At 30.9% G+C, this 23,529-nt stretch overlaps 1 protein-coding gene across 3 annotated transcripts in view; it reads left to right on the forward strand.

Annotated features, from left to right (window-relative positions):
• The window catches only part of LOC107440965 (ATP-binding cassette subfamily G member 4), a 46,939-nt gene that overhangs the window by 14,555 nt on the left and 8,855 nt on the right, over positions 1–23,529 (forward strand). For all 3 annotated transcript variants that reach the window (XM_016054066.3, XM_016054067.3, XM_043048403.3), the window contains exons 2-8: positions 7,117–7,408; positions 8,483–8,597; positions 13,572–13,761; positions 17,844–17,989; positions 20,303–20,426; positions 21,797–21,911; positions 23,294–23,487. In XM_016054066.3, the coding sequence (XP_015909552.1) occupies positions 7,117–7,408; positions 8,483–8,597; positions 13,572–13,761; positions 17,844–17,989; positions 20,303–20,426; positions 21,797–21,911; positions 23,294–23,487 (1,176 nt within the window). The remainder of the gene's footprint in view (positions 1–7,116; positions 7,409–8,482; positions 8,598–13,571; positions 13,762–17,843; positions 17,990–20,302; positions 20,427–21,796; positions 21,912–23,293; positions 23,488–23,529) is intronic.

The raw sequence follows: 23,529 nt of genomic DNA on the forward strand, positions 1-23,529 counted from the left end.
ATTTTGCACCAGGATGTTCACTTAGATAACTTTTTTACTGAACTTTCTAGTTGAACTGAATAATTTAAATCCTGATTGTAGAAATTAAGACTAGGCTATTTATAAGAACTTGCAGTAATTAATAATCTTGTATGTGAAAAAAATCATTGCTTAAATTTTTGTCCTTTATACCAATTTATTGTTTCTTCCACTACTATAGAGTTCGCATCTAGCCCTTTAACTCGCATCTTTAAAGACTCAAACCAAAGTTATTACGTAATTTTTCTTCTATGCTAAAAAATTTTATTTCAATCAGTGCTGTCTTTTTCCGAACCTCCTTTTTTATTAATGTTATGAATTCTCTATAGACTAAAGTTCAAGTTCTAAATTTCAATAAATTTGTCTATTTCAGCCTGATTTTTCTTTTTTTCAATTAAACCTGAAACTTGTGATAATTGTCAGGAATTGATAAATTTCCTTTGTATAAATTCTAATAATCCTTCTTAATCGATTAAATTTTACTTAAAGCATTCGTGAAAACCAATTATTGTAAAGACTTTAGGATATCAGAATATCTTGATGCAAAGAATGTTCGGATTTTATTTACTGGATTATAGCTTGAGTTTCTTGCAAGAATTTAAAAGTTCTGCAATGAAATATACTCTGCAGTTGCCTTAATTTTTAATTTGGCTCATCCAGTAAGACTTAATGTTCCCTCTGTTAACTGCATGAAGTTCAAATTTATATCTTGAAATATTTGAAGTCTACTATTGTTTCGTACTGTGCTTTTTATTTAAGCAACAGCTGAACTCTGTAAAATTTGCTAAAGACTAAAGTTTATCTATCTGGATTCTCAAACCAGAAGCACTTAAGTTATGCCCTCAAATCTTTTGATTTTTTATAATGCATCAAACCATTCAATTTCAATATATTTAATTCTTACTGCAGCTTGTTTGGTGTAGTACAACCACTTACGGCTGTTTCACTATTTCATTTTACATTCATCCATCTAACTTAGTGAACTGATAAATGAATTTTAGATTATGTTCTACATCGTTTCACTTAATCGTTCATAATGTGCTCACACTTTTTTGAAAATCTGGTTTTAAAAATTTTGGCCTGGGTCATTGTGTTTGCTGTTGACCAGTATTTTGCAGTCTTTTGAACTTTCCTCATCAAGCTAAAATTTCCTCTTTATTCAATTTATACATGGTAATAACAGAAGATTAAATACTAACCTAACCGGATGTGAAAGCCAAGGAAAGTTATAAAATTGAAATCACGAGGAAAGAATTAAACTCAGTGTTTGTTAGCTTTTAATAAAGAATCCTAAATTATCAGTATACAAGATGACAACGTGACTTTTTTCTAAATATTCTATGAAATCTGCGGGTTTTCTGTCATGGAAGAGTTGTTAAACTTCGGAATACCAACGAAGCTGTGTTTAACCACCTCCCTTATCAATTATTTTGAGGAAAAAAATGCAAAAATCATCATTTATTAATAAATAAAAGGAACATAATGCAAAAGTTTTAAGTTTTTTGTGCAAGAAACCTTTAATTTAAAATCCGCTTATGATCCCGAGTTATTTCAGGCAAATGTAAATATTAGTCCTTGTAGGATAGTTCTTAAAACAAGGGACAACACAAAGTAATACTTTTCGAATGTCAGTCAAGGAATAAGCAATTTTTCTCTTATTTCTATGCAGATTCCGCAACCATCGCACAAAAGTGTAGTTCCACAGTCCAACATCATAACTCCCAAATAAAACTTCCAATCGTAGCTGATTTTTGCATCAGACCGAGTGAAAACGTGATAAAACAATCTGCTAAGCTCTAGTTTTCTCGGGATGATAAATATTTGCAATAGTACGAGAGTTAACTAGGCATAATCAGGGTTAAGCAGCTCAAAATCTTAATTTAGCTTTAAGTGATCATCCTGCAATAATTACACCACTGGAGTAACTACAATTATTATCAATTGACTAGTATATAAAACATGCTATTCAATATTGGGGTACATTTTCATAGATGAAGGTTGATATTGTCGTTAACTACTCTCCCCACAACCACAGTATAGTTTTAGATTGTGAAACAGTTCTTTGAATGCTCTAGCCAAACTCTTCCATTAAACTCTTTTTAGAAGACTGTAATCACTACTGTTTAAAATCTTATCCCAAGTAGCCTAACTAAATTGTTTTTCGTGTACAGAAAGTTTGAATACTGCTAATGAAAAGAATTTATATTCAACAAAACATCCTTAACTTTTCATAAATGCAAGGAATGTTTAAACTTTAATTATATGAAACTTGCTAAATCATATTTTATTTATACTTGAACTGAGTATTTGCCTATTTAAAATAATATTTAGTGTCCTTAGCCATGGCCTCTTTTGTTTAGATGCCTCGGGGTCGTAACCCCTTCATACCACTGCTTTTAAAATCTTTTCCCACATTTCAAATTGTTAAGATAACAAAGCTGAAAATTTATCTTGAATGCATTTTGCTTTGGAGTGGTGTAACTGCTTAACTTTAGTATACTCTAGTAAAATCCTCCGAGAACCTTAGTAATCCTTGCTCGAGCGAAAACTTTGCTGGAGTCTATCGCCTTTTGATTAGCTTACCTGGAGTGTGTAAAGTAGTTCACATTTGTAGCAGAATAAATCTGGTTTTGTGCATTACTAATTTAATCAAATCTGTTACACTTTTGACTGTATTATAAGATTTAATTAAATGTTATACTCAATGCTCTTATCCTCCACTTTGAAAATATTTAGCACTGAAATAAACAACTTAAAACTGTAAACAATCTATACTTTAAACTTATATCAAACAGAATTGCTCTAAATTAAATCTGGATGCCACAAACTTTTCAAGCCTTAACTATAATTTTGCTGTTCTATTTAATTTCCTTGGACTCTGAAATTTTTGCACGCAATAATTTAAACAAAATTGATACTTCATTTCTGCTAACAGCATTAAGGTTTCTCTCAATTATTTCTCTTCATTTTGCCAGTTTATTCCCAACAAAAGTTTGAATCAGCGTAATGTTGCAGTAGTACTCAAAATTATTGCATTTTCCTTAAAACCGGTCTTATAACTTAATTATTCGCATTATGTTTAGGTTATTGGATAACAACCTCGAACACGCAATAATATTTTTAAACTTTGAATGGATGTTTTTTTATCTTGGTTCTAAGGAAATAAGAGTTTAACAAGATTCTAAAACGCGAGAAAGTAAATTGTATTAATTTTTGTAATTAAATTTTCAGACTAAATTATAAAGAACTCTTATATTCAAAAACAACTTAGTTCGTTAAGACATTATTTTAAGCCTCTAGATTAACGTGCTGTGATTTGCTTCAAATTTAGAATTTATTATTCGAAAAGATTACTTTTAGGAATGAAATTAAAGTTTGGAATTATTCAACATTGCATAAGAAGGCAACTTTCTTTAGACTGAAAAATGATATTGTCAGACATTCCTAGGGTATATACGAAATATTTAATCAGAACTATCCTAAAAGATCCCCCGAATGTTAAAATTTATAAAACAAATGTAACTTTTTATAATCAGAATTTGTTACATGTTAAATATAAGTTAAAATAAAAGCTGGAAGGCAAAAGCGAGAAGCTTAGCTGAACATTAGTTTCAAATCCTCAAATGAATCCAATGATAAATCAGGGGATTTTTAATGTAAAATTTATCTCGTTTCTATTTCTTATTCAAATTTCTTTTTAATGTTTTGATTTCTCTTTTGGGTGAAGTTTTATCCAGAACTTTTAACCCTATGCTGTCGTATGTCGACTCGCTGCCACCAAATCTTCACTGTTTCCAATCTTGTCTTCCCTTAGTCGTAACAGCAAAGAACGATGCTGATTTTGTTAATATTGACCAAAACTTACAATGTTAAAGGTTTCGAAAATTTATAGAATTAAAACTATTTTACAAATAGTACGCGTAGCAGCAAATTTTCTTGAAGCCATTTTTTGTAGGAAGAACTATTTCACTATCCGGCATGATTGTCTTGTGTTCGCAGGACTAGTATGAAAGCCAAGCATAAGCTTAAGACGGCAAAGTGCAAAATTTAATTTTATAACCATCTTTGAACAGCAGACCCATTTTCTTTGTTTACTACTAATGTTAAACTCCATAACCTTGAAATTTTGATCCCAATCCAGAAGACACGCAACTCTTGGATCAAGTATTGCGAGATATTTGCCTTCGTGGAGGACTTTTTGAGGAAACTTCCCGCATTTGCTGTTCCCAGTAGAGCACCGAAGTTGAGCATCACTGACTGTGGTCATTAAGCGGGTGGATGACCACTTGGATCAGCCTGTATAGGGAATGAGGATCATCGGTATCGGTCCTCGTTAAACTGTTATATCATAATGTGCTAGATTTCGTGCTCAGGTCGTCTGGCTAGCAAAGGAGCCATCCCCTCTCCAGAGGATCAAAATTCCGATTGCATGCCTTCGGATCATCCTCGGGGATATTTCATAGACCGTCGCCAATAGCTCATTCCGCAACTCTAGTGTGACGTAAAGTACTTGCCACCCTATTAGTTAAGTTCAAAATATTTAGTGCATTCCTGATATCTTTATTTTCAAAAATCTTATGTTCTCTTCAGTTTCTGAAATAACTCTTTTTGTCAAATCAAAATATAAATAGATATTGCGGTACCTCCACGAAACCTATTTCAACCATCAAAAAAAAGAGGTGTGAGGGGAAATTCTAATTTTTTAAATATTCTGGAATGAACTGATGTTTATTCAATATAATAGTATGTTTAGAAACTTTCAATGTCAACGCTTTCCCTTAATTAAAATGAGAATTTCTGGCGTTATTAAACAACTTTAATAAATTTAGCTGACAAAATTATACAAATCTCAATTTGCATTTTTAGAAAGTGAAAATATTATTAAAAATTTATCCCGTTAGTTGCGTAATTTTACTTTTTTGTATAACTTATGCAATAAAGAAAATTTCAGCATCAGTAAAAAATTTTCCGGATAGGCTTTTAAGGAATCTTATTTTCCGATTCAGTTAAGGTTATGGCTTTTTAAACTTTAAAGGATAATTATTGAAAACAATTGTAAGATTCCCAGAAATATAAATAAAACTAGACTATCCATCCAAGCGCTTTGTTCAGACATAAATTCTCTATTTTAATAATAGTTATGACCTTAAACTATCAGAAGTATGAGTCCTTTTACTTTAAAATTTGTAAAATCTATGAATTAAATTTTATCCTGTGAAAATTGGTTTAAACTTAGATGCTTTTCACTGGAGATAGCTATCTTTTGAAGTGTTTTAATCCTAAATACATAACTTAGCTATTGCGCTCTAAAAGATGCACCACTCGTTCTAATTTTTAACATAAATATCACTCAAACGTACACAAATTTATTTCTTAATTTTTAAAACTGCGACACACATCGACCCAATGAAAATCTAGCGTGTTTGACTTTACAACAAATGTGTCTTTGTGCTTTTCGAAAGTGATTTGTTGGAATAAATTTCATTCAATAAATGTTTTGGTAAATAATTAAAACAATTGTTAAATTTTTAGTTTTCCCTTTTATTGCTCACTTTGTTTTAGGGTAAACAATTTTTTTTAGTTCAAAGTAATTATGTAGGTTAAACTATCAAATTTCAGTTAATCTTGGTTTTTTTATTTAAGATGTATCATATATATCAAATATATCAAATATATCTCATTTTTCTCACTAGCAGAACTAGTTTTGAAGTTACAAGAGTCTTTTTTTTCAGTGTCTCTGTACTAATGGAATAGAAATTTTTCTGTATGTACTTCCAAAATACCAGAGTATCTTTAAACATGTTAATCTCAAAAGTACTTAACAAGAAATTTAACTTTTAAAATTCAGCGTAGTCTTACAATCTCAATACATCAAATGTTTCTAAATTCTTACTTATAATAAGGGGTTTAAATAACTTGAAGATCTAAGCTAGGCAAGAAGTTTTTGTAAAGCTTTGGCGTTTGTATGTTTAAGTAGTTTATTCATCAGGACAAAACTGTTTTCGCACAAATCTTTTTCTAAACACTATGCAAATAAAAATTTGCGGTGGCTGGTAGATACGAATTCTTCTCCCGGCTCATACTTACCACGGAACGGACGTAAAATATCCCAGAATTATGGGTTAGTCCCCTTGCCGTCAGGTTAGCCGTGAGGTTTTTCTCTGAAATGCATGCGGGGTAGTTCCATCAAAAGGAAAGCTATTGCCCCAATTCTTGATCCAGGAGTTCCCTATCTTCTGGGTTGGGTTCAAACTGACAAGGCTACGAAGTTTAACACTCTCGTAAACTCAGAATTGAGTAAATTACACAACCCCGGTTATGAAAAATTGAAGAGTAACGCTTGGTCATGATTTCCAGCATTTTGTTTGGTTATCCTTGTGTGTTAAAGCAAGCGAAATTTTTATTTATGTCACAAAATTATCTTAACCGATGTAGTATTACGGAGTACTATGTCCGGTTATTATCTAGTGTAAAAGAGCAGCTGAAAATCTGTTTTAGTTAATTTGAAGGAAAGCGCTTCTTTGGAAAGAGAGAACACGTAGTTTATTTTCCAAAAGAGGGTTCAACGCTGTATTAGATTATTCAAAAGAAACTGAAGAGCCTGGTGCAAAAACAAGGATGTCTGATTCACATTGCTGGTAACAGCCGAATGAAGTTAAACAACTAATTTATGTAATATTCCCCAAATTTACAATATGGAAGAGAGCTGAAGTTCAAATTTCTTGTTCTGACCAAAGCAGCTGTGTGAAAATTCATTGGAAACTTTAGTTCGGTTTAAATCTCTAAATTTAATTTTCAATCTCAAACTAAAATCTAGTTAAATTTTCCCTTTGTTTACAAAGAATTATCTACTGGGTATTTAAAACTAACATACAGCCTGTTTTATTTTGGCTGTAGCGAGACATTTAAGTAGTCATTATACCGCTTTAGGACAAAGTAGTAGACTCGTAAAAAAGATTTGAGCCCTCTGTTGCTGTTCTTGTAAATCTTTCTATCTTCACTATTTTTCAAAAATCTGAGCTATTTTCAAGAAAGCTGTAGTAAAGATATAGGTGGTAAATCTTAAAAAAAATTTATTTAAGATTTTTTTCTTTTTAGGAGAGCGTTCCGCTCATGATGGCTGAGTTGGTTTCCATTCAAAAATATGATTCACCGCCTCAAAAAGATAATCCTCCTCAATGGGCTGTTAGAGCTATAATGCCGGAAAATGGTAAAGGAAAAGATGCTGTCAGCTGCTTGTTTACAACAGCTCCTTTAACCAGTTCTTACACCATTTCTCCAACTTCTGAAACTCCCAAAGATCTTAGATCTCCTGGAAAGGGAAGTTTTCATTTTAGAAGACCTCCAGTCGCTGTAGAATGGCGAAATATTGAATTAACTGGAACTGGTGGTAATTAAACTATTCTTATAGACAAACTTTATTTCTTAAATGTAGATTTAAGGTTGCACTATAAATGATGAGACTGCTTGTCTCAATTTTCAGAAACCATTCGGAGTTTACTTGACAGTTTCAAAACTAAAATGGTGCGACAGCTTTATTTCTCTTAGCACTCAAACAATTATGTGATATACGGTAATTTGTGCTTTTTATTGAAATAGATAATAGTGCTAGAAGCTGGCTTTTATACAAATGCGGTTATTTTTAGTTAAATTTCTTACTATAACAAGAATTTTAATACTAATTTTATATAAAAGATGTTCTTGATACATGAAATTGTAGACATTTTGATATTTAGAATTTTTAAAAAGTTACAAAACTCTCCTTATTCTAAACATGATTTAAATAATATCTGATAAAAATAAATTCTGAGATTGTCGCTAAATTGCTGCATTCAAAATAAGGAAATTTAGCACTGAAATTGTTTTGCTGCTTAAAGTTTAGCTAAAGACCTAAATGTTGAAGAGAAGCTTCGCTGAGATTATGAAAATCTCCTTAGCTGTCGAATGTTACGGTTATCTGAAGTTTGTTTTAGTTGTAACATTTACATTTTAAAATAGAAACCTCCCTTTTAAATATTTAAAATTCTAATAGTGACATCAATAATTCAAGCTCATGTATGCTAAATCTATTAGTTAAGCTGTTATGAAATATCTGAATAATATTCAGAAAGTAGTCAAATATTTACTGCCACTTTGCCAACTTGTATAGATTTTTTGGAGAGTTTCTAATGTTTAACTTCCCACTTCACTGGATCAGCTACTTAAGTAGCCACTTTAAAAAAAAAATTGCGTGTTTCTACTAAATGTTTTCGCAATAAGCACGAAAGTTGAAAGAGATACAAAACGAAATTTATACAATTTTGTTTCCAAGAAATTCTGTTTGGGACCTTTTTATGTTTGAAAATGACTTGTAACAAGTTTGTTTAAATTCTAAGTTTATGCGTAAATCAACATTTTAAGAGTGCTATTCACAATAATTAAATAGCACTTTTAAAGCTTAAATGAAATAAATTTTTTCTTCTAGATAAACCGATACTTAAAGGTGTATCCGGTAAAGTACATGGTGGTGAATTGACTGCAATAATGGGTCCATCGGGAGCCGGAAAGTCATCCCTTCTTAATGTTCTTTCTGGTTTCACGTAAGTTATTTTTCAGATTTTTAATTCCCTGGACACGTAAGTCCCTGGTAAAATTATTTGACTCGCTATAAATTTCTGTGAAATTTTAATTGTCAGGCGATACTATAGAGCTTTTATGTGGCAGAAACTGGTTTGCACTTGCTTACGTTAATGTATTAATTGCTTAAATTAGAAGATATATAATTTAAATTTGACCATAGGATAAATTAGACTATATATTATATAATATAGAATATTTATTTAAAGCATTAGTATATTATAATTAGATCAAATTATTAGACCCTCTGTTGTTTTTTAATAATTACATGATTTGCACGAGTTTATATACGATACTTTTATATTTAAACATGTAATGGGGTTTTTATTCCGGAGATTTTTATATACTTCCTATTTGCATTCGGTTTAACGTATTGCATTACAATCTTAACCAATTGATACAGGAGCGTAAGCAAGAGCAAACTATTTTCATCAGTAAAAATAATACAACTGTATAGTATCATCTGACAGTTATAATTTTACATAGAATCTTATAGTGGTTCTAATATGACAAGGGACTAGTTTTCAGCATTTGTCTAGTATTAAAAATGGTTAACAGTTGTATAATTCTGAAATTAATATTTTTAGATTAGTGAGTGTGACTTAATGATCTATGACCTCAATTTAAAGATTTGATCTTGACTATAAAATGAGACAAATTCATAACATACTTCCCTCAGACACGACACTGTCATTTATCCCAAATAATGAAAATTATCTCAAACATTTCTGGCAAGTTTTCTTAAATGCTTTTTTAATTCGGGACTAAATATTTTAAAATTGAATATTTGCAAAACTTCTTTCTCACTGCGATGGGATAAAATTTAAGCCCTTTTAATGTCCCTATGTACGCGAATCTTTTTAAATTTGTTTTTGTCAAAAGAGGGTACAAAGATCTTTTGCGGTATTCAAGTTACTCTTAGATTCGAATATGATCTTTTATAAACAGGATTAGGGAGATGTCCGGTTTCATGGAACCTACATCTGGATCCTACGTCTATGGAATCATAAAATACAGCCAATACCTAAATTATTCCATGAAGTTAATTTACTGAGATGCAATGTATGTACTTTCCAGACCGTAAATAGTGCATCGAATCTCAAGACAGTATCTTTTGATACAAAATTACTAATCCTAGAGTTTTACTCATTCGGTCATTTAATATCAAATGGTATCTTCTTTTTACTAAATGCCTCAGCATTACTTACGTAGTCGAACACTTTAAGCATTGAAATTCAGTTTTAATAGGAGCATGGACGCTTACACTGTCGTGAAATTAAAAAAAGAATTAAATTCTTAATAGATTTCGAGAAGCGTTTTGACAACTAATTTCTTTCTATAGCTAACGATAAGAAGGCTTAAATAGAATTTTAAACTAATGGAATAAAATATTTTGCGTATATACATCAGCATTCAAAACATTTTTGCTCAATAAAGGCAAAATAGAGTGAAATCACTCTCAAAAATTTGAGTGATGATAAATTTCTTTTTTCTTAGATTTTTCTGAAGCTTAGAGGTTTAGTATAAGTATAAAGATATGGAAAAAAATTCCGTGCAGATTCTCATTCCGTGAGAATGGGATTAAGAGCAAGCATTCTAACAACGAAATTTCCATAGTTTCAGAAACCATTTTCCTAAAGGAAGCAACGGTAATATTTTAATAAATTTAAAGTAATTTTGTCCACTACATAGAGATATATAAGAGGTTAGGTAAATGATCCTTAAGTTTTGTGAGGATTTAAAATTTTCTTTAGTTCACTAGCACTTGAAGAAAACTCTAAACCTCAAATGTTGAAGAGTGTGCTTAATATGCCTTAAACTTCCAATTAAACTAATGTTATGGAGTAAACGGATGGCAAAAAGTGATTTTAATTTACTATTCGACATTGATCTCGTAGATTACATTTTAAAGTACAGTTCCAATACTGCGTTCTTTATTGGCGACAGGGTGTAATTATTACCCTCATTTATTCAACTTACATCATACTTATCACACCTAACAAAATTTACTAGGATCGCGGTATGAGAGCAACCCTATGGGGGCGCAACCAAGGAACTGGTACTTGCTAACTTATGGTGAGTTGAGCAACCCAGAAACGAGCGGTAATACCGGAACGTCTGGGTTTGCTCTTTAATAGCAAAATTGCGCTTTAATTAATCATTGCTACGATTAATTACTAGACTTTCAATTTTTGTATATTGTGTTTAATTTTTATACTTATTCTATTCCCATTTGTACAGATGTGACTATTTTATTCAACCCAGAATTACTCGTGTATATTAATCCCTATTTCACCCGTACTTTGTATATAAATCTAGTCTTTATTTTCTCGCTCTTGTGTCATTACTAGACTGATTATCGACTTTTTTTCAAATTACGACTAGATCATAGGCTATACCATCTCAGTTTTCATGATCCCCGCTGATTTTGATGAAAAGCACCCAATCTCCACTCCTATTAAATTTCTTTATCACTGCCCTCCATCGATCCCAAATAACAGCTCAATCAATTAATGCCGCCACATGGCACCCTGCTGAGGTTTTTAGTTACAACGTTGCAACGGATGGCAAAAATTCTAAATCTCTAGTTTCTTTTTTTTGAATTTCAGTCATTATTTTTTTATCTTAAAGAAGTCTTTAACAGTTTCTGGATATTAACTATACGAGACGCTATAGTTCGAAACAAAGGGTCATCACTTAAATCGATAATATAAGGGGTTTTCCAAGAATTTTAATTTTTTGAAAATTAAAACTCCAAACAGTATTGTTGGAAATATAGCAAATCATTATACGTTTACCTGTCTTAAAATTTTTGAACCTGTTTTATGCATAATTAACGTAGTAAGAATTTTTCAGCATCCACAAAATTAATTTTTAAAAATCTAAACACTTTAAAAATTTGATAAATTTCTGACCACATAATTTAAGTTATCAGGTGCTATTTCTCCGATTCTTAAGGGATCCGGATTATACCTATTGTACCAGAGCCGGATTATACCTTTCGTAGGCCCTAGGCATAGCCGTTCTTGGGCCCTCCCCTCCTTCCCCCACTCCTCCCCTCTTTTCAAAATATATGCTAAAATTTTCTTGCATATATTTTTTTGTAAATTTTTATTAATATGGATTTTAATTTACAAATTTGTTTATCGAACTTTATCTGCAATACCGACATACTGCCGATATTGCAGCTGATATCGATAATACCATTATGATTAGTTCGACAGATAACTATGTAAGCACTTCACGTCAACAATACAACAACAAAACAGCAAAGAAAACAGTGAAATTGATAGTGAGATTAATTACAAGAAATATTTATACTACAAATAACTTCATAGTTCTTATGATACTACTATGATAACTAAGTGAAGGAAATTAACATTGTCAAAAGTTAATCTTTTGAAATTATTGATAAATAAATTTGCAAGGTAGGTTCAATGTTTACTAATAGAAAAAAATTATTTTTGTCAAAAAAATTTTTTCTCCCAAGTTTTTCGTAGACCCCTGAATTTCGTAGGCCCTAGGCACGTGCCTGTTGTGCCTATAGGTTAATCCAGCCCTGGGTGCATCAATTGAGTTGTAATTAACTTTAGATTCCATTGATATATCACCTAGAACATTATCACTAGTTTTTTCATCTGAATCCAAGTCTTCTATTTCGATGTCAGACAAGTCTCCATTCAAAAGCAAATGAACCGCTTTATCAATAGATAAAGCCTCTGCTTTTTGCTTTGGCATCAGGAAAAATAATAACAAAAAGAAATAAGTCTTTTTTATCCCAAAATCTTAGTAAAACTTGAAAAAGTAGTAAGAAAGAGCAAAGAAAAACGATATAAATTCAAAATAAACAACGCATTAGACAGTGATATAGAGTTGTACTCAACTCCCACTGATTCCATTTGGAATCATGGCTTTTCAATAAATAAAAGCAATAAATTTTCAAAATGAAAATTGTTGAAATACTATTTATGAACATTTAAATAAATAAAAATGAAATATTTAAAAATATTCTTTAATTTAAAATGCCTCAAAAAGATATTTTATTTCAATAACTTTTATGGATTTGAACAAAACTGAAACAAGTATCATTTCAATCACAAACACATGTAGTGCCTCCATCTATTGGTGAAAAATAAAAATATATTTCGTTAGAGGAATGTTTGTAGATTAAAATACCGCCTATTTCAAATCAAATCGAGTTTTAGGTAAGCAGATAAAAATCTTAAATGTAATGATTCCAATTGGAATCACTGGGACCGAAAGGGTTAATACCTTTATGAAAGGTAATGCTTTCAAATGATAAATCAGCAAATTGAGAGCAGAAACATCGGAGACAAATTTTACCCAAAAAGCAATTAAAGTATTATGGCTGTATAAATTTCAAAACAATCTTAACTTATGAGTTCAAGGAATGCTTTAAATTACTTTTAAAAATACCTAAATTTACAGATTACTAGAAATCTTTTAGATATCTATTGAAAGTGATCGGTGCAATAAATGCTCGGCACAGTTGTAAATTTAAACTTGCATCCGTGTATACAGCTTCAATATTTGTTATATTCAATCAGTTGCTGCATGTATTCATGAAAACTAATATTTGTTTTAACAGTTAAGAATTTCAGCTACTAAATTTTCTTTTTTTAAATAAGTTTTAGCAAATCTGAATTAACAATTAATAGTCAGATTTAACAAATTAATTCTTAAAAGATACTGTCATGGAACGCCAGTTCCAAAGCAGAAAACTCATTAAGGTTTCAAGCATTCGTGACAAGGGTAATTGCGAGCTCTTGAAAAAATGTTATTCCATACTTTCCTGCCATTGACTCCAAAGTCTGAACAAAAAATACTCTTTCTTACGCGAAAGTGGGACGAAAACGTTCCATTTTGTGTTCTAACCATGAAGTGTAACGCCTGACCCTCATCCTTTGTTTACGCAGGCGTCAGAAAGTGTCCGGCCAAATCCTAGTGAATGGTGTGGAGCGAGACATGCGTATCTACAGGAAACTGTCCTGTTACATCATGCAGGACGATCATGTACTCCCACACCTTACGGTCCGGGAGTCAATCTACCTGGCTGCCTGTCTAAAAGTACCGTCCAGTGTGTCGAAAAAGGATAAACAGAAATTGGTGAGAATTTTTCTTCCTTTTCAGCGTTGTCGTGACGTTAAAGTTGCGTGATCAGTTTTTCCTTAAAGACATTATTGTGACTTTTGTAACCTTGAGTAAAATTTTAAGTTATACAAATTGACTACTTTAAGGGTATTCACCTCAACGTCGAATAGTTTTCGCGATATCTATCTTTATAAATTTCTTTTCGGTTTAAATTTATGCAACTTGAACTTTTTATGCTTTCGAATGTATATTTTAATAGTTTAAATCTTTTTATAGTGAACTTAAATCAAATTTTCTGAAATTAAAAAATTCCCAAAAGCGTTGGTTAAATTTTAGATTTTTCTTTACTGAATTTTTTTTTCTGAACTAAAAATAAATAAGGGAAGTTTACCTTAATTTTTCAGAAGACTCGTGGATTTTTGAATTCAGCTATAAAAATTTCTGCAATACATCGGTATTTTTTATTTTTATTGGCGCAACATAAAAAGCTATAAAATGACCGGAGGTTTTTGCGAATTAAGAACTAGATATAATTAAGTTTGAACTGTTTAAATTATAACTCTTACAGGGGTACTAAATGTTCTCCCTTGCTACAACTTTATTAAATATTCATTCAGTTTCATTAGAACGGGGACTTTGGCGTAAGATTTAATTTTCATAATCGTCGATGAACAGCAGGCCAAATTTCAGGTTTATGATTACCTATGTTCAACACAGTACCCTTGTCATTTTGAACCTTACCCAGAAGACAAGGGAACTCCAGGATCAAGTATTGAGAGAACTTTTTACTTTGTTCGGGACTTTGATGAAACTAATCCGTATTTGCTTTATAAGGAGAGGAAAACCTCACACGGTTAACCCAACTGCAAGGGGACTAACCAATGATCCGTCTACCACTGAGGATATTTTATGTCAGTGCGGAATTGGTATCGATTGGTATCATTGGAAGGCAAGCTCTCTATCCCCTGAGCCATCACGGCTCTTTGCGAAAGATAAGGCTAAGAAACCTCATAGAATAAAAATGAAAAGGTAATTACTGTTTACCTAGTCTTACCAGGGGCTTTTGTTCAGCTTCACGAACCTGAAGTGAATTGGTAATAGTTTATTATTCGTATTTTTGAGGCAGACTTGTTATCCATAATTTGTAATGTTGACCTTAATTACCAATAGCTTACGTTAGTACTATTACTGTGAACCGTAGTTTTTGTGCCATTAAACTGCATCTGCAGGTTCTCTTAAAAAATACCCGTTAGATAGAGCACCAATAAAGTGACTCTGGTTTAAATCCAAACGATGGCTGGTTAATAGTGTACCCACTCATAAACTGATCTTGGGTAAAGAGCAGTTCAGCTAACAACGGAATGACAAAAATGTATTTATATTTTTTCTTTAGTTTTTAAATTAAATGTTACTTTGACCACTGCTAGTTATAAAATCTCGTAAATTTTCTACTTAAGGTCAGACCCGGGAGACAGAGGGCACTTCAGGTTCTCAAATTTTATAAATGAAGATACAGCCCCTTCTGAGACTAAAAATTTCTCACTCAGTATTTGTAATTAAACTTTCCAATATAAAAAAGTAAAAGTAGATAATCTTTTGTCTCAAGCAAGTTTTAATATTTTCTTGATTAAAAACTGCTACCAAATCATCCCTTGCAGAAGAAATATTCTTCCTTATTGCTGACCGATGAGAAATTTTGGGTTTCAAATGTCACAGCGAACAAATTAAAAAAAAATATATAATGAAACTGAATTAAAAATGCCCTTAAATGAAATAATTTACAGGTAAACAATTTCTTATTATTTTTATTTTAATTAAAAACAATTCAAATCGCGATGTTAAAATTACAACTTTTTTGTGGGTACAAATAATTCGAACCCGGTTTATACTGATATATGTATAGATACAGGGATGGAGAGAGCCGCGCCCCCCACTTTTGAGATATTACCGCTGTCACCAAGATAGGCTATACTAAATTGATACATTTTGTTCAGAATTTAAGTTCTATTTGAATCTCAGTTAAACTAATTTTATGCGAAGAGTCCTATCGTGAGCTTCCATGAGAACTAAAATCCTAATACTGGGAAAATGAATGCTGTAATATGTTCTGGGAAGTCTAGCTTTAAAAACGAATACATTGTCTGGTTCAAATAAAATTAGAAATAGAACCCGACCGTAACTATGTCGTCACGAGATTCAATGATTTAAAATGTCTTTTTTAAAAAAAAATATTTAATAAAATATCAAAATTTCATATTTGAAAAACCAACCAGTTTTCTTATGATTTAATGTTTAAAGGTAATATAACTCCTTTCCAACTTAAATATTTTTCAGTACAGTAGGGCAAGATCCTGAATTTTTGGATTTAATGACCGGTACTTTTTATAGTCTTGAATCTCTCCAGCCTGGTTATAAATCCATTCTAGCATGCTGGTTAAAAGATTATATCTTAAACTGCAATTTTCTAAGCAAATAGTACAAGAGTTCTATTTTGATTTCTTTTTCCTTCCTAGCTTTGAATGCAGATCCTTCCCATGGAAATAATTTGAGATTTATCACGTCGCTAAAACTTCGAGAGTTTTATCTGAATTTATAAATACTTTAAAAAAAAATTTGATCACACGTTCGTCGCCAATCACGCAATATAGCGAGATTCTCAAACACAGTTTGTGTTAATGGAGAGTTAGCAAGAGGTACTATTTTTGCAGGCACCAAAATAACTTGTGCCGATATCTTGGCTCAAGAGTTCAAAGGGCCCTTATTTTTCCAACATTGGCCCTATAGAATTTTCCGATTCACCCGATATTTTACTACCAATAGCGGTATTATATAGAATTGTCAGATTTGCCCAATATTTTATATTCAGTATTAAGCCAATATAGGTTATATATTGGCCGTATGTAGACCGATATCGGCCCTATATATTAAGAAATTTTAGATAGCCGAATATTAGTTTCAAAAACAGGTATTCAGGTAAAATTGTTGCTGGGGATTGTTTTCTTATGACAACATTAATTATAGTAAAATTTTTAACTAAGCCGATTGCTAAAATAACTCTCCAATGTAGAAAGTATGACCACCTGCACTCGGCTGGCAAATGAATGTGTTAATAGATTTATGACTTGAAAATAAGCTAGATTAACTCCGATTTAATTTTAGTATAAGTCTGATTATGAAAGTTATTTCTTTGACAAGTCATTTATGGTCTTCCATGCAATGCTACGAAAGTTTCGGTCTACTTTTCCTTGATATATTTCTATATCTAGTAAAGGAAATAAAATTTTTTGAAACTAGTTTGAACAGGTGTTTTACGGCCATAAAATACTTAATCAATTGAGCAAAATTTTTACGTACTTTTAAATGGAATCCTAATAGAATAAATCTAAAATTTTGTCGGTTACAGGAAATTTTGGATAAGCTGAAACTATTAAACAGATTGTTTTTAGAATTAGAAAGCATACATATTCTTTAGAAATTTTTATCATTTTTTAAAAAAATGTCTTCAATAAAATTCAAGTAAATGAGAGGTTCATAAATGTTTAGTTTAAATCGAACATATAGTTAAGACAGCTAAATTTACAAAGTCTTACTATATGTTCTACTATATTACTTTGCGATTACTTAAATCTCCCCTGGGTCTCCTGACTTTACTAAAAAAATTACCTTTCGTAGTTCAGTTTACCTGACATCTTAACGCTCAGAAAATAAATCCTTTGAAAAACATTTAAAACAACTGAAAGTACATTTGTATCAAATTTCGTAACTTCAATTTATAATTCTGCTCAAGTTAGCATATTTTAGATGGAAATCTTAAAGTCTGGAGACTAAGCATATAAAAATCAAGTATCGTTATTGTGGTGACTTCATTTTTAAATGTGGCATTTATAAATGCTTATAAAATTGTAATCTTAATGTGACTGCTGTCTGGTTTTGATTATTTCTTAAACTTATCTATTTTTACAGCAGTTAGACAAACTCATAATTTAGTTTGCAGGGAGGCTAATGTCTCAATACCCAGATTATCTAACGATTGCAAAAGATTTATTTATTTTTTGAAAATGTTCTATTACAAATTTTTGGTTTTCTTACGGAAACAGGTTGAGGAAACAATGGAATCCTTAGGACTGATAGAAAGACAGCACAACAAAGCCAGTCAACTTTCCGGAGGCCAGAGAAAAAGATTATGCATAGCTCAAGAACTAGTCAGCAATCCACCTCTTATATTTCTTGATGAACCAACAAGGTAAGATTTTGTATATACGGTTAAAGTTATTTAGTTTTTATATCGTCAAGGCATACTTTTCTTTCAACAGTTTGGTATCCTTCTCAAATTTTAAGCAAATTCGTGATTGAAAGAAATCTAGTTTCCATATTTTGTATTCTTATATTTAAAATCGACTCAATCAGAGCTAATAGGGCTGATTTTTAATAAACTTCTAAACAACTCAATCTGAACTTAATCCAAGTCTAATGAATGCGTGAAAGAAGAGTATAAAAAAAAATCTCGCATTAGCCTGAAGGAATCTAGCTAATGTAAGACCATTGTTTCTAACCGGTTATGAGTACAGATGGATAAGCCCTAAACCTCAGTTTTATACTAAGTCATCAGAATATAACCCATTTGCTGTGTTTCAAATAAGGCTGCATTGGGAATTTTAAACTATGCCTAATTTCGCACCGCAAGGAACAAATCCTTAAATTATCAGAATATAAAAACCTCTGACTGGCCAGCATATTGCCCATTTATTAACGTCTGGGACATTATGTATCATTACACCAATGGTAGCAAATATTGTTATGCACAGAATTTTGGGATATCTATTGAGGATGTATAGTCCTTTTTGAAAGTTTTGACATTTTTCACTTTCTAATTTGTTTCTAAATATACTATATCAAAGTTTTATGCGTTTCTGTTGATTAGTAAAATTATGAAAATATCTAAAGCAGCCAAAAACTTGAAAAATTTTATACCTGTTTTTGATTTTGCGTAACTGCAAACATTATGAACATGAATTGTAGAACGAAAATTAGGCTCCCCCATGTAAATGCCACGTGCAATTTTTGTAATTGGTATCTTATATTCTGTATAGAAGTAGCTCAGTTGAGATCCTATTGAATTAGAATTTCAGTATTACGTCTGCTCTTTGTAAAGTTACATTTTTATAATCTTGGAACCGAAAGTGTTGTTGGAATCAGTTTTTGTCTTGTAATTAATGAGGATTAAATGAGGTTCAAACCACCTAACTTTGATTTCAACTGACATAAAATCCAAAAATAAATGGCTTTAGATTGCTATCTTTATTTGTACAAGTTGGAAAACTGGCAAATGAATTAGACTGGGGAAAGTATAGTGTTCTAATTATGGAACCATTCCTGGACTCCAAGAACAGGGATTACTGTATTTTGCCTAGGCAAAACTTGCAAATGAACTTTTTCGTAAATACTTTACAGGAATACTACGCTTGAACAAAAGAATTTCATCATTTTAAAATCACTTCGTCTTGAAACTCATTTTTTTGCACTGCAAAATGAAAACTATATACCTTATAAGAGAACAAGATAAAATATCATAATTCTGACTAATATTCATGTGAATGTGTTTGCAGACAATAACAGTAGAAGTAAAGTATTGCTTACTACAATAGTACAAAGTGCGTCTTAAGTTTAGCAGACTAGATACTAGGGAATTATTCTAAGAGGTAAACGTTGCAGGTACTTTGCTTTCCTTCCAACGCTTGATGCTGCTGTCCTCAAAGCTTTAATTGTTTTCTTTAATTTGTTGAATTAGTACTTGGCGCATCAGATAGCTCCTAATTGCTAAAATTCAGTCTCTAAAACAAAACCTGCCTTTAACATCGCAAGGCACAGAATAAAACTAATTAGTTATGTAAAATGATACAAATTTGTCTACACTTTCAAGTCCCGCAGATATACTGTACTCCTACCCTAATGTTGGAACTAATGATGGAGATCAACATTTTAAATGTGTTAATAAGTATTTATATTCATGCCGTTTGTTTATTTTTGTTTTACTTGCGTTTTTGCGAAAGAATAATCAGTAATACAATATTGAATTATGTAATAGCATTAATAAAAATAAAGCAAACAATTATTTTAATCTCAAACTCTTACATATTGTATTTTTAACAATATTCATCATTTAAAAAAATTACTTTGAAGAAACATAGAGGTTCAAATTGACCCCAAATGACTGTTTTATGCAAGTCCGAAATCAAACTGTTCTAGTGTTAAAATTTTTATCTACGAGGTCTAAACTTCGAGGCATTGTTGATATAAAATCTAATTTCATTGTTATAAATAGAGCAAATTAGTGTGAGTTAATACATTGTCTAACCTTATGCGTAGCACTGAATTCGTCCCTTAACTCTGATAGTTTATGCCTGTTTAAATGAAATTTGTAGTTTTAGAATACTTGCCAATCCTTTCTCAACCGTAAGAGTAGTTGAATAATACACTGCTGAAAGAACAGTCTTTTAATTTTATGTTTAAAATAACTTAAGATCTTACTGCACTTATCTAATGTGGTGTTTTCTAGTGGTCTAGATAGTTCTTCCTGTCTTCAATGCATTGAATTGCTTAAGTCTTTAGCTCAAGAAGGACGAACGATTGTTTGCACAATTCATCAACCTAGTGCCAGAGTTTTTGAAATCTTCGATAGGGTAATGTCTATTTCCTAATTTATTTTTAAGACTACAAAGGACTTCCAAAATTTTTTTAGAAATTGTCAAGGGATTTGTTTAAAATTCTTAGTATAGATTTATTGTTAAAAACAATTCTTATACAAAATTTCAAAATTTAAGAATTGAAATTTCAAATGTTTTATATTCCTCTAGTCTGAAATTTTGTTAATTAAAATTCTTCTGAAATATTACATTGGGTAATATAAAAAAAATTGGAGTACTTTTTATTTTTCATTATTGAAACAGCAATAAAAAAAAGCACTGAAAGAACAGAATTTTTTGGAAAAATCATCATACCGCTATTAATTATCATGTACAAAAATAATATATTCAAGTTTTCCAACAAAATGTTAATAATATTCATAAATATATAGCATCAAATTCTTAGTTCAATAGAATGAAAATTCACTTCGCTGGAACAGATTGAAATTTGTAAATTTGTCAAATTTTGAGAACTGACTTTTACTACTTTTTCATTGCAGGGCGTGAAAAGGGCTTGGTCAAAACAGAAATGCTCAAAACTTCTTCAGTCTTGCTCATACTAAAGAGATTTTCTTAAATGTTCAGTCAAATGTCTAGATTTCAAGAATATAAAGTGAAAATCTATTCCGTGGCAAATTTTTGCGTATTTGAAAGTCCCTTGTTACCTTAAAGTTTACTGTTCTGAGTTTTATACCGAATGTAAATTAAATTTGTAATTTAATTTAAGATTAAATAGCTATACATAAACTACAATATTAAATATTTTCAATTAAATAGGGCGTCTAAATTTTAATCGTATATCGGAGTTAATGAAACCAAATAAAAATATGAACTAATTATCTTAAATTGGGACTGGTGACCTTTCAAATGTAAAAATTTGGTAATTTCGCCAATTTTGTGTACCTTAAGAATTAAAACGTAATTTGAAAATTCAGAGTTTCAAAGACGTGGTATTTACGAAAACCTCAATCTTTGAACACATAGCTCCTAATATTTAGTTATTGAATATTTTCACGGCTAGGAAATTGTACAGATAATTAAAGAGCTTAGTAAATAAAGACTTCTTTGAAAACTTTATTTAGTAAATTCTTATATCTCGTTTAACATTCATTTATTTTGAGAGCTCTCGATTTCGAAAATCTTTGTGGCTGAAGTGAAAGAATAAAGGGCACACGAACAATTGTGGAAAACTAACTTGTCTTTGTGCAAAAATGAAGTCTGAATTCCTAAACGAGAGCAGATTTTTAAAAGCTAGTTTCGATCATCAAAATAACTGGTAGACTTAAAAACCGGAACAGTAAGCACCTATGCAGTATATCATAAAATTTAATCTTGCAATTTTCGCATAAAATGATTTTCTATTTCAGCTTTACATGTTAGCATCTGGTCAATGTATCTACAGAGGACGCTCAAAAGAATTGATACCTTTTCTTGCTGAGCAAGGATTGCAGTGTCCTCATTATCATAATCCTACAGACTTTGGTATGTATTTGTTTCATAACATTAGCATACCTACCAACTTTTACGCATTTGGAGCAAAAAGTTATTTTTATATGTAAAGTGGTAATATATATACTATTCTTTAAAATTTTAAAATTATTTTGATCACCACTATTCTTAAAAAAACTCAAACATATATAAAGTATTACAATCATGGTTGTCAGCTAAAGCTTTTTCAATTACAAAGTATTTTTTGCTTACAATTGAAACTTTATTTCCATTTTACTACCACTGGGAAAAATCATAATGGAAGGGATAAAAAGTTGGCAGGTATGCATTAGTTTAAATAAAAGTAAGTTATTGTTTAGTGACTGTTTCAAATGTCAGCAAACCTAAAATTGCCTCTTTAAGTTTTTAACGCTATATATAAAATGTTGTGAAATTTAGATATCCAAGAAATTCCTAGTAGAGCTAACTAAAGCAAATTCATGTGCTAGGTACTTAGAAAACTGATCAGTTAAATTTAAAATTTTGATCGATGTTAAGATTAAGTAAAATTAAATGTATAAAACCTCAACAATTTTATACATTGGTACTCATAAGTTTTAAATTAAGGAGCTTCCTAAAGTAATTCCATAGTTTTAGGGGAAGGGGTATAAAAGAGGCACATGAAAACTTTAAAATTATGGATAATATAAAACTAAATTTTCTATTGCAATCTGTACTGGTAACTAGAATTTAGGCGCTAAATCCGTAAAAAAATTTATAAGGCAATCTGTTTAATTTAGGCCACGCCATTTAAACTCTATGTAGAACTTTCACTGGAATATTTTTCCACAAACACTAAGTTCTTGGGTCTGTGTAATTTAGCTGCTACGCAGAATGATTTAAAACAAAACCCTACATTTAATTTCGATAGGTTGTCTGAGTTAACAGCTTCCCTTAACAATTTTCGACAAACATTCAAAAACTAAACATTTTTATTTTAATAAATACAAAGAACTGAAACGAAACATAATACAACAGTTTTAAGTTGAAAATTTTAGTTATGTGTAAAAAGCATTTAATTTACTATCCATAGTCATTTCGGGCAAATAAAAAAAGTTAAAATATTAGTCTTGTTAACATCTTCATAATCTGAAATCTTGCTTCCAGTCAAGTAAAATGTGATAAAACAAACCGTACAAATTCTGCAGAGTTTTTTCGGGATATTTGTAATCTATACATACCAGAGTTAAACTCTGGATAATCAGAGAAGCTGTTAAGCTCTGATCTCATTAGTTTGTTAGCATTATTTGGCTTGTAACAACTCTTGGAACTTCTTCTTAAATTTTTATTCCAATATCTAATCATTAAATTGCAAAAACGTTCTACGCAATTTTTAATGTACAAATCTTTACTTTGATATGAATCTTGTTCTTCAGCAACTGAAGTAGCATCTGGTGAGCATGGCGACTGGATTGGAAAGTTGAAGCATGCAGTAGATGCAAAAGATTTTTTCGAGGACAATCTGAAGCTGGCTGAAGAGTGTATTTATGATGGCCGGCTTGAGGTTGGCCTTCAAGCCTCTACATTGTGTCTTCTAGATAATGACGTCACGGCTCCCTCATTTCTAGCGGTAAGTTTAAATTTTAAAAAATAAATACCAAATATGTAAATT

This window comes from Parasteatoda tepidariorum, chromosome 12 (genome assembly GCF_982258835.1).
Source record: "Parasteatoda tepidariorum strain Cologne lab strain chromosome 12, Ptep-v5.0, whole genome shotgun sequence".
NCBI classification, from domain to species: Eukaryota; Metazoa; Arthropoda; class Arachnida; order Araneae; family Theridiidae; genus Parasteatoda; species Parasteatoda tepidariorum.